General features: G+C 36.1%; 1 protein-coding gene across 1 annotated transcript; it reads left to right on the top strand.

The window, feature by feature from the left end:
• The first annotated feature begins 4,143 nt into the window (after nucleotides 1-4,143).
• LOC121246915 (CDPK-related kinase 5-like) lies at nucleotides 4,144-10,464 on the top strand. Its single transcript, XM_041145237.1, has 11 exons — nucleotides 4,144-4,995; nucleotides 6,626-6,756; nucleotides 6,925-6,966; nucleotides 7,133-7,241; nucleotides 7,646-7,724; nucleotides 7,823-8,119; nucleotides 8,202-8,314; nucleotides 8,537-8,644; nucleotides 8,720-8,782; nucleotides 8,885-9,052; nucleotides 9,864-10,464. The coding sequence occupies exons 1-11, from the start codon at nucleotides 4,402-4,404 to the stop codon at nucleotides 10,002-10,004; spliced, it is 1,845 nt and encodes a 614-aa protein (XP_041001171.1). The 5' UTR covers nucleotides 4,144-4,401; the 3' UTR covers nucleotides 10,005-10,464.
• Nucleotides 10,465-12,587: the final 2,123 nt, after the last annotated feature.

Genomic DNA, 12,587 nt, shown 5'->3' with positions numbered 1-12,587 from the left:
GGCTATAATAGAGCCAAGCTGAGCTGGTCTTTGGCTTGCCGAGCTCGACTTGACTAAAAAAACTAGAGTTGAAATTTTTTATTTAATCTCTGTTCGAACTCAACTCGATAAGCTAAACTCCCAACTCAAGCTTGACAAAAAAATGAGCTCTAGAGTTGGACTCGAGTTGTTTATTTTTTGAATAACATTTAATAATTAATAAATTTGATAAATAAAAAATAAAACATTTAATATTGAATTTGTACAATTAACAAGTAGAACTTTTATTAAATTATAGAATTTTAAAAATTTTAAAAAAATTAATATGTAACTAATTAATATAAAGGCTATTCATAATAATAATATATTATATGCCTACATAAACTATTAATACATACACATAATGCGATAATATATATCTATTTTATATATGATTTCCACATACTAGTATATGCAATTACTAAATCTTATCGACTAATTATTGTACAAATTATAAAATATAACAATGAAATATATTCAATATATAAGCATAAGTAATTAGGTTATATATCATATATTTAATTATAAAAATGTTATGCTTATATTATTAGCTAATATATATATATATGTATATATACATAGTTGTGTATATATTTATCAATATGTGAATGAGTTTTAATCGAGTTAAGCTAACGAGTCGACTCGGGTATAAACGAGCGGGTCTTAACGAGCTTTAGGGTTGAGTCGAGTTTAGTCAGGTATGTGTCATTTACTAATCAAGCGGATATCTGCTTTTATGGGCTAGCCTTTTTTTTTCCACCAGTCAAGTTCAGTTCTAGTTTAATTGGACGAGATCAAGCGGGCTATCGAACATACTGGTTCATTTACAGCCTAATTCTTGATATTTTGAGCTTGCGGGATTGATTAAGCTATTGTATGTGATTTGAAAATTGACAAAGATGCGACGCGAATGAGGCTCATAAGTTACTGCGACAACATGTAAGACTCACACATCTCCTCTTTTGGTGTTCGAAGGAGGCAAACAAGAAAGAAATAATCTTGGCATCATTCGGTCCCCCAACACACACCCCACACCCCACGTGGGAACTGAGTTCACTAATCCCATGAATCGGGAGAAGCCAAAAATCCAACAGAAGCCCTCAATCCCCAAGTCGTCTTCGACCTCAACCCCTCACTAATCCCATGTGGTCTTCGAATGGGAAGAACCTCCCCCATATCACCTGTCATTTTCCTTGGCTACAAGTCACATAAGGGTTCCTCCCCAAGTTGCCAGCCTCCATCTCACGAAACCACCTCCCCACGTCTCACCGGTCGTACACACACGGACTGTAATGAAATTTAAACACATAAAAAAAAAATCAACTAGAGGGTTTAAAGTCAGGAGGAAGAAAAACTTTACCGAGAGAGAGAGAAAAAAAGAGGGGCTTACATATGGTGGAGTGGGTGTTAACTGAAATAAAGGTGGCGTGGGAAGTAACACGACCAAGCTGTGGGACTTGTCTACGGTAGTGCAACCATGGTGAGAGGCGGAGGAGCACAACCGAATGGTGGTTTTTAACCAAACGACATGGCTGGTTGGCATTATCTACGTCTGAGGAAGGTGTGGAAGAGCTACTGGACGTGGGTTGCTATGTTTTTGAGTGTGAAAAACAGAGGCTTGCTGTATAATTGCAGATGGCTTGTTGGCTCTCTTACACAGTGGTTTCAGGGCTGGGCTATGGTGGCTAAGCAGAGGTTGCCGTCTTGGGTTGGTTGTAGTTGGATTGGGTGCGTGGTGATGCGGTGTGGAGGTTCTATTGTGAGGATGAACTGCGACAGTGATGGTAGTCTCGCGATGCAGTGGCTTGCCTCCTTGGGGGGCTGCTGTTTTGTCAAAATTTGAATGGGAAGAACAGCGATGCAAAACACATGTTTTGCTTAAAAAAAAAAAAAAAATTAAACCCACCTAAGGTGTGTAAAGGCTGATGAGGAATTGTAGCTAATCCGTAGTTAACCTTGATGAAAAATGATAGATGAAGAGAGAGAAGAAAAGTCAATATAAAGCTTGCAAAAAATGATCTCTAAGCTAGAAGAATGGGGAGGCAAAGGGCGGAACCGAAGCTCCCATTCTTAGGCCTCATTTAGTTACACAGATGATATGAGATTGAATGAGAAATTTATTAATAATAGTAAGATAATTTGTGAATAGTAGTGAATTGATTTGAATTAAAATATTTTATTGATTTTGGAAAAGAATAGATAAAAAGTTGAATAAAAATATTATAAAATTAAAATATATAATTTTTTAATATAATTTTTGTTTATAAATTTGAAAAAGTTGAATTAATTTTTGTATCTTGTTTGGAAGTTTAGAAAATTATAATGATTAGGTAATAATTAGATGAAAAAATTATAAGTTAAAAATTTTAAATTGAAAAGTATTTACATTTAAGCGATGTTTGAAAAAGAAATTATAAAAAATTATAAGATGAAATGAGATAGAATATGTTTTCTAAACAACCCTCAGTTTCCAAAGGGGCCATAGTCCAAATTTTTCTTAAGCACGTTATTAATATAAAAAAAAGCGTGGAGCATGAAAAATTGTACGTTCTCCATAAAAAAATATAAAAATAGAGATCTTAAAAAATGAATAAAAGAAAGATGAATTATCTAACAGAAAACGTAAGTAAGGAATTTTTTCCTGGTTCCAATGATTTATTTATATATTTAAAAAATAACTATTAATTTTTTAACCATGCATTACCGTCCTTTATCAACCAAGCCGGGTCCGATTTAGCATTATTTTATTTTATTTTATTATTATAAAATTTTTAAATTTTTATATAAAATATAATAAATAATTTTAAATTTTAAAAAATAATATTATTAAAAAATAATATTTAAATAATATTTTATTTAATTTTTAATTTTATCCCAATTTATTTCAAGTTATTATCTAAACCGCACCTAAAATAATAGAAAAGACAAATTAGAATCTCGATCTTCTTCTTCTTCTTGGCAGGTTTATTTGATGTGTAATATTATACATTATATCTTTATTTTATCTTTATTTTATTACGTAAGATGTGAAATATTTATTATTATTAAATATTAAAAAATTATCAAATAAAAATATAATGTATAGAATTTTTCGTATTTTATATATCCTTCGCAAAATTAATACGAGGAACTAGCCACCAAGGTAGCTTGTCCAGGAAGAAAGCCAGAACACTGCGGCGTGGTTTTGACTTTTGGACGCGGCTGCGCTCCTCCTGCTTGCTCTAAACGTTACATGAATGAAAATGTCAAATGTTTTCCTCAAAAACAGGAAATCCTTGTAAAAAAAAAAATTGGAGATTTTTGTCATTATTTACTGAGTAATTATTGGATATATTTGTAATAAAAAATAATATTATCGACCTATTATAAAAAAAGAGTTTTGTTACAACTATATATATTAGTTATTATTTATTTTCATATTTTATATTTTATAATTTTTTTCATAAATTGTGAAATATTTTTAATATAATGCTGAGTGTAAATTAGTGAATAGTAACTGATGAGAAGAATTATTCTTATAAAAATATTATATTATTAAGATTTATGATTATGTAAATGATCTTAAAAGCATAAATTTAATACTACATTAACATTTTTTTTTTCTAAGCAATAATACTACATTAACATGAGCACAACAACATTCCAACTATTAATGATATTTAACTAAAAAAAAAACTATTAATGATATGTTTTAGAAAATTTAAAAAAATTGTTTGAATTAAGTATTCTAGAAAAAACTAAATGCCTATATTTTTGATAAACTCCAGAGCATAATTTTTTTTGAAAATTTAATTATAGGCTAATTATAAAATAGCTGTATTCTCATTTTGGTTCACTCAAAATATACAACTACCAGCCAATTATTATCGAGATGTCAAGTTACGTTAATTGAGGAAGAACGAGCCCCAATGCACGCCACGTGGAATGAAATAGTCTTTTTACGTGCCACCGATCATACCTCTCCACGTGCCATAGCTCGATCAATTAAAAATATTAATACGTCGACCAAAAAATAAAAAAGTAATATAAATATGGAAAAGTAAATAACTCAAATAATAGTTTAAGTTTAAAAAAAAAAAAAAAACTCAAATAATAGTTTAAACGAATTTATAAGTCGTGGAATTAAGAAAAAGAAAAAGCGAAGCAATCGTCGTTTCCTTTTTATCAGCTTCTATGGATCCCACGCCCTTCGCTTTCTCCATCCCACCATTGTTAACGCTTCCAATCACTCGGAGACAAGCCTGAGTTTTTGTTTTGTTTTGTTTTTTTTTTTTTTTTTTCAATTCCCGAAGAATTTCAAATCCATTATCCATAAGAATTACGATGCACTGACTTGAATTTGGAAGTGAAATCCCTACACTCCGCGTTTGGGAGGATATTCAGATGGGTCTCTGCATCTCCAAACACTCCGCAACCAGCCTTTCTTCTCCGAAGTTCGATCCTGAACCTGCCGGGAACAATTTTACACCGGTTCAGAATAAATCCGTCCAGGCCAAGGATAGCACCAAAACAACTTCCAGCTCTGCCAATGGCAATGGCGATAGCCAGAAACCTACCGCCGAGCAGAACGGGAAGAAATCACCGTCATTTCCGTTCTACAGTCCCAGCCCGGCGCACTACCTCTTCTCGAAGAAGTCTCCGGCCAGATCTCCGGCAAATGCGAGCTCGAACTCGACTCCCAAGCGGTTCTTCAAGCGGCCGTTCCCGCCACCGTCTCCGGCGAAGCATATACGGGCGGTGCTGGCCCTGCGACACGGATTGGTGAAGCCGAACGAGGCGGCGATACCGGAGGGGAGCGAGGCGGAGCAGGTGACCGGGCTGGACAAGAGCTTTGGGTTCTCCAAGCATTTCGGGAACAAGTACGAGCTGGGAGACGAGGTTGGGAGAGGACATTTCGGGTACACTTGCGCCGCCAAGTTCAAGAAGGGCGAGCTCAAAGGCCACCAGGTTGCCGTAAAAGTCATACCCAAAGCCAAGGTTCGCCTTAATTTTATGTCTAATTTTGTTTAATTTTTGCTGTAGTTAGTATGAATGCATTTCTCACTATAGGTATACCTTATTAGTTAGTGAATTATTGGTTCTGCAAATCAAAGATTAGAGAGGCACCGTAGAGATTGGATCCGTAGGCGGGTTATTATATGATGATTTTATATCACTCGTAATTCTGTGTGGGAAACGCAAAAGAGGAATATGATGATTCTTATCGATTTTGCTCGTCAGTAATTTCATGCGATTGCTCATGTGTTTAGCGGATAATATGAAGAGGCCTTTGATCGCTGTTAGAGGTCTAAGGTGGTAGCGGAGGTCTGATAATGATTGGAGTTGAGATTTTCTTTAAATAAATCTGGCGCTAGTGCTCCGACTATGACGTGTTAGATTTGATTAATGTTATTATTACTTGTGTTGCTACGTAGAAGTATTTGGTCAACAAGTTGGCCTCGAATTATTAGGCTTTAGAAGGAACCAATTAGACTATAGGGTCGAGTCGTACAATCGAATTTTTTTCCCTTTGTTTTTTCATGTTTATTGGTATCCAAGTAAAGTTTGGTTAGAAGATTTTTTGAACTCTTTTCACCTTTAGTTATGGAAAAGATAAAAGAGTTAATTTTGCCATGGACGTCATGCATGAATGGGAAAATTTCATGCATCATTGGGAAAAGTACACTTCACACATTCAAACTACTAAAAACTAACACATTGCATCCTCGTGTAATTCTAACTGTTAAGATGAATAAAAAAAACCGACACTTTGCATCCTCGTTTAAGTCCGGACTTTGTTTCTGGACACCCAGTGCCAATAAAAAAAAAAGAAAATTAAGAGAGGATGCACAATCTTGACATTTTAAGAGGATGCAAAATGTAAAGTTTTTATACTTTTTTTTTTTGGTTGATTTTTATAGTTTAAGCGGGCAATGCCTTAGTTTTGATAGATTGTGGTGCAAAGTGCAAACCCATGGTAGTTTGAGAGTGAAAAGTGTATTCATCCCCCTACCATTTGCACATATATGTGTGTGTGTAATATTCCCAATAAATAGTGAAGTTTGGGAAAATCTTTTCTTCTTCGTGTAAATATCACACCATTTTCAGATTTCTATAAAGAATCCATTTTTATTGGGAGAGTTCTGTGAATAAAATTTTCTGTGGAGTTAAGTTAAAGAACCTGGCAGAATGTTCTAGCAAAAGAGATGAAAATTTAATAACTTATGCTATGAGGTTCTGCTCATATGGGTCATCCATGTGGGGGATTAACATGTTTACTTGGTCCACGCCTATTAAGAATGAATAAAATTCATGATTACTTATAAAAGGCAAAATTGATGTGGGAGATTAAAGTGTTTGTCATCCTGATGTTACATAGAATAGCCATTCTACTCGCTTTATGACTTATAGTTTCCATTCTACTTGCTTTATGCTAATAGTAAACCATTTCTAGTCATTGTTTTACCATATTGGTTATCAGGATTTTTTGTTTATCCTTCATCCAAAGTTTCTATTTTTATCTTTGGTGGAAGTGTTTATGTTAGTTTATAGCACTGTATGGTGCGCTGTCTTTTGGATTTCGTTACTGTGTCTTATTTGCTTTTTTTTTTTTAATTGTTTTTGTTAGATGAACACTGCCATTGCCATTGAGGATGTGAGAAGAGAGGTGAAAATATTGAGAGCATTGACTGGGCATAACAATCTCGTAAAGTTCTATGATGCTTATGAAGACCATGACAATGTGTATATAGTAATGGAGTAAGCTCTGACTGCAAGCTTTTCATTAAATTGATGCTGCTGTTAATGTTTTTGTTACGTTTTGGAAAATATCTTCTGAGCTTTTGCTCTCTATTGGGAGGACTCATCAACAATTGCTTATGAAGTATTATTTTAATGAGCCCTGGTGGATTGTCTTGCACCTCTCAGGTTATGCGAAGGAGGGGAGCTCTTAGACAGAATTCTCTCAAGGTATATATCTCTTCGCTAGCAAGATCCAAAAAAGTGCTCTTTGAGCCTACTAAAGTTGATGGGTGAGGAGAAGAAAAAGGAAGTTATGAAAGACAAAGCTGATAGGTAGCTGATAAAGCAGTTACATGCATCTTAGCTTATACTTGCATGCCCTTTTCCTTTGCAGGGGTGGGAAATACACGGAAGATGATGCAAAGGCTGTCATGATACAGATATTAAATGTTGTTGCCTTTTGCCATCTCCAGGGTGTGGTGCACCGTGATCTTAAACCTGAGGTGGAGTATATTCTATTTATTTCACTATCTTTAGAAAATTAGATTGATTTCTGCCGGAGTACACCTTTAGATAGAGATAACTACTTTGCTGTAATTGTCTCCCTCTAAATTCTTCAAGATGGCTCTAATATATAGTCAGTCCCTCTATCTCTCAAAGAGGTCAGGGGTTAAACAGAGGAAGTAGTTTGTAAATGCTGACAGCCTGCAATTTGCCAGGATGCAAAAGTTGGGGAAGCTCAGTGAGCAAAGACTTGATACCTATTGTACTTGTTTTTGTGAATCAGTTGTTCAGCAATGTTTATAACAGCAGTTTCAAAGTTTCTTGCTGCATGTGCTCGTTGCACTCTGATTTTTTTTCATTGATTTACTCTCTCACCAAGTATAGTTAATTATTGCTGCATCAGAATTTCCTTTTTGCGTCAAGGGATGAGAACTCACAACTGAAGGCCATAGATTTTGGCTTGTCAGATTTCGTGAAACTAGGTTTGTCCTCGTTTATAATTATATATAAGGCTATACTACGTACTATATAATAGCTCTTTGAACGTGTCAATGGTTAAAATGTTTCAATTGCTTTGCAGATGAAAGGCTGAACGACATTGTTGGTAGTGCATATTATGTAGCTCCTGAAGTTCTGCATAGATCATACAGTACAGAGGCTGATGTCTGGAGTATTGGTGTAATTGCTTATATCCTATTGTGTGGTAGCCGTCCGTTTTGGGCCAGAACTGAGTCTGGGATCTTTCGGGCTGTATTAAAAGCTGATCCAAGTTTTGATGAGCCGCCTTGGCCATCTTTGTCTGCTGAGGCCAGAGATTTTGTTAAGCGGCTTTTGAATAAAGACCCACGAAAACGAATGACAGCTGCTCAAGCTCTAAGTATAGTGCCTCATCCACTTCCAAAAGTGTTTGGTTGTTGTTCTCATGTAATTATAGTGTTGCTCAAACAGTTTTCTTGCAGGTCATCCCTGGATTAAAAGTTCTAATGATGTAAAAGTGCCTCTGGATATACTTGTATTCAAGCTCATGAAGGCTTATATGCGATCATCATCTCTACGAAAAGCTGCTTTAAGGGTGTGTATATGATGCCATCTATAAGTGGAGATAATTTACTAATCTGTTCTTCGGTAGTTTTTATGCAATCTAAAGTGTTAGATTTTTTGGAAGTGATTGAAATCTCTCTTCATAGCCTAATCATTCAGTTCTAGGTCTGCTAAGTTAATTATATCTGCATATGGTAAACTCGATTTCAGCGTTTAATAGTTTCTTACATTCTGCTTTTCATTGTTGTCTCAGGCTCTGTCTAAAACATTGACTGTAGATGAACTATTTTATTTGAAGGAGCAGTTTGCACTATTGGAACCAAACAAAAACGGCAATATAAGCTTAGAAAATATCAAAGTGGTTAGTTTCTGTCAATATATCTTACATTTAAACTGGATGTTGTAAGCTATGTCCTCAGTCTTTCGCTGTTGCTAGGCCTTGATGAAAAATGCAACACAAGCTATGAAGGAGTCGCGGGTCCCTGATTTTCTAGTGTCGGTAGGTTGCTTGACAACTTTGCTGGATGTGGTGATTATTTTTCGTTAATGTTCTTGAATCTTGACTTTAACAGCAAGTTGTTTTGCCTCTCTTTGGCTCCAGCTTAATGCATTGCAATACAGAAGGATGGACTTTGAGGAGTTCTGTGCAGCTGCACTAAGCGTGCATCAACTTGAGGCTCTTGATCGGTGGGAGCAACATGCTCGTTGTGCCTATGAACTTTTTGAGAAGGATGGAAACAGAGCTATTGTTATTGAGGAGTTGGCTTCGGTATGTTTGGTTAAAAAATAACATAACTGCGTGCATGCTGGCCAGTGTAGGAAATGACTTTGATCAACAATATGCTACCCTGCGCATGACCTCTAAAAAAAAAAAAGATCTATTTTTAGGATGTAGATTGGAGAACCAAGTTTTATTAGAAATTAGATAGATAGTGATTTTCAACTGTTTCATTTATCATTTTTTTGGCTGCAATGGGGAATATTGTGCAATTGGAAAAGTTGGTAATTACGTAAACACCTAACTGAATCAATGTTTTGCAAAAAACTGTGTTGATATGTACTGGGATAGTTCATCTGTTTCTGAATTTTGATCTTGCTAGACTTTTCTTATAGTTCTCTTCTTCCTCCCCATCAGCCCAGCGCTTCAAGCTGTTGTACAGTCAACTTTCTCTGTGTGCTAATGCGAACTTTGTTTTGGGTCACAGCTTGAAAGGGGAAACATTAAATTTGTTCCCAATAAGATGGATGATCTATGTTGCATCCAGTGATCGCACAGTATTATTATAAACAAGCTCTTTTAAATTAATAATATCTGATTGCCCAATTTAACACTCAATGTTCAGTTTCTACCTGCCCTGGTTGGGTTGAAATGCAAACCCATGATTATTCTGCTGGTTTATTCTTGTTTTGGATAACTACTGCTGGTTTTTTCATCAAAATGGGAAGACGAAAAAATACTCTTCCATTTTTTGCTTTTATTCAGTTTGTTTGTTGGACTTGGCCGGAGAAACACTGATGCTTGAATTCATCTTGTCAACTAACAAGAGACAGATTGACTTAGAATTTTTGTACACTTTCAGGAACTTGGCCTTGGTCCTTCAGTCCCTGTTCATGCTGTTCTTCATGATTGGGTTAGGCATACTGATGGAAAGCTGAGTTTCCTTGGATTTGTGAAATTGTTGCATGGTGTGTCTAGCCGGACCCTTGCAAAAGCTCAATGACAGGTTCAAAGCCCATGCTGGAGAACCAAGAAAGCATTAGTTGTACCATGCTGTGTCTTGACCTGTGCAAAATAGCTGGTCATATGTGATTAATGCATTTTCTAGGCCTTCAATATTCATGCATATTTTCCATCCAGTTGTGGTCAGCAGCACGGTCATATATGGACTTTTCATCTCGACGAACCATGCCTGCTTTCCCCAATACTCTCGGGATTGGAGTTGACCCTTGCGCTCTCCTTCGAGCAATGAAGCCTGTGAGTTTTGTGTTTCTTCTGTAAAGCTTTTATCAGGTCTGTTTAGTTGCAGGTGAGGGTTTTTGTCAAATGGTTGTTACTTGTTAGACAAGTATACTTGATCTCCTGACAGATTGGAATTGTCTAACAAGTCCAAAGTTGGGTTAGATCGTACTTGCTGCTGAATGCTCTCTAATCAAAAGTTTGTGCCCATCTTCACTCCATAATCTCAGAGGCTCAATGAGTTTACGCACGATCGTATCATATTACTCGACTTTCTATTTAGGTTTTGTTTTAATTATTTTTCTTGGCTTGAACAGAAGAATTCCCTGGAGAAGTGATTTCCTGAGTCAGTTTGATGAAGGATCTGAGATTCTGGGTATTCTTTTTTATAGGTAGAATTTTCTTAAACTCAACTGTAACAGATAAAACTGGTTATATCCTATAGCTCGTCATTGGGGAGAGTCTGTGAGTTCTATACAACAAAATCTCCTCCATACTCAACATTCAAAGGCAAAAGTGCAATGAAGCACTCCGAATGATGAAAGATAGGGTGAAATCTCAAGCATGCTTGGAAATGATTAATACATGATAACCTTAATTAATAAATTATGTACTTGGCTCGGGTCCAATTTTTGTTGGAGCTCTTAGACCCATTAGAGGGACACGTATCTCTTGTGTCTTGTTTACGGGGTACGTGTTACTCGTCTAACAGCTCCGGTTCTTAAACCAAATCTGTTCTGTTTTACCAGAGTGGTAAGATCTTGGAATTACAACGTAAATCCATGCACTTAATGAAAAATGTTCTCTGATTCTCTATTATGTCTCATATGGGTTTCATATGCTAATCACTGCAATGCAATCCAAAGTAAAGTAGATAGTCTCTGCTAATCATTTAATAGGCGTGTACAGACCGTAGCAGTTGGAATATCGTTTAACAGACAAGGAAATGCTTAAAAAAAAAAAAAAAAAGCGCAAGAGTTGTATAATAACTGAAGCAGTTCATATTGCATGGTTTCGGATTTTCAAAAAACTTCGTGAGGTTTTTAATTATATAATGTGACACCCATTTAGCTTTAGGGTACGTTTGGATAGTGAGTGATATAAGATAATATGTAAATAGAGATAAAAAATAAAAATAAAATATCAAATAGTCATAATTTGAATCAAACTATCAAACAGATGATAAGTTCACATTTCAGATATCGATTTATTTGATATCTGATCTTTCTGAGCTGGACTCAAATCATCATGTGATAAAAGCGGTCCTGAGAGCAAACCTATCTCTGGCGGGACAAAAGTATTATCACGTAATCACTGTTCAATTTATTTATTTATTTATTTTATAACATGCAACGGATCTCATTCCATTCATTAAGAAGGACATATAAATTTGACTTAAACAACAAGCCAATTACAAACGTTAGTAGTTTTCCAGTACACTTTCGTGACTGACTTGGTCTAGTCCAGACATCAAATCTCTAAAGACCGAAATCTAACAGATAACACAACTTTGTCCACGACAGAGTTTGCAGTAACCAAGTAAACACAACTCCATACCCAACTAATCGGAGTATGGAGAAACCAAACCCCATCATCACCGCCTAAGCGGAAGAGGGACAACACCCTTTGAACCTAAGTCCGAAGGCACAACGTTTTTGAGTTTTTTGTTTTCTTGAAAATAAAGACAGGGCATTAAATAAACTACATTGTGAAAACACGGTAAAAAAGGAAAAAAAGTGCACAAAAAGGCTGCAGGAGGGAAAACCGACGGTCTATCTTAGGAGATCCAGAGTCGCCGGTTCGGGAGCAGCCGTGTGTTGCAAAGGCAGAGAGCTTCTTGGTAGCACGTGAGGGTCAAATGCCGACGAGCTCCAAATTTTTCGTCTCGCGCATGCGGGCTACTCTCCATTCTAGTTGGGGCCGCATTTGCTGGTCGTGTAGATAGGCGGTTGGGCAACCTCCTGTGGGGCGCGTGTTGGCTATTGGGTGCCGAAAAGTCACGATCGGCGATTCTCCCTTTATTTCGCCTGAAAAAAAAAAAAAAAAAAAAACACAACCTAAACACTATGCAAGAAGAAAACAGAGAGGGGGAGGGAAAGAGTGAGGGGGGAAGGAGCCTAAGCTCCCACCCCCTCGAGCCAATTCTGAAGTTTGGGGGAGTTTAGAGAGAAGGGAGAGGGTTTAGAGAGAGAGAGTCCACTATTCAAATTTTTGAGAGGACGTGAAGTTGAACAAAAATAGAATTATCTTGACGTACAATAGATAAAAACTAAACTAAACAAAACAAAAAGAGAGATTCAAACAGTTCTAGAGAAATCTTGGAAGGAAAGAGCAAGATTATGATTTT

This window comes from Juglans microcarpa x Juglans regia, chromosome 1S (assembly GCF_004785595.1).
Source record: "Juglans microcarpa x Juglans regia isolate MS1-56 chromosome 1S, Jm3101_v1.0, whole genome shotgun sequence".
Taxonomy (NCBI): Eukaryota; Viridiplantae; Streptophyta; class Magnoliopsida; order Fagales; family Juglandaceae; genus Juglans; species Juglans microcarpa x Juglans regia.
This window is presented reverse-complemented; position numbering and strand designations above follow the sequence as displayed.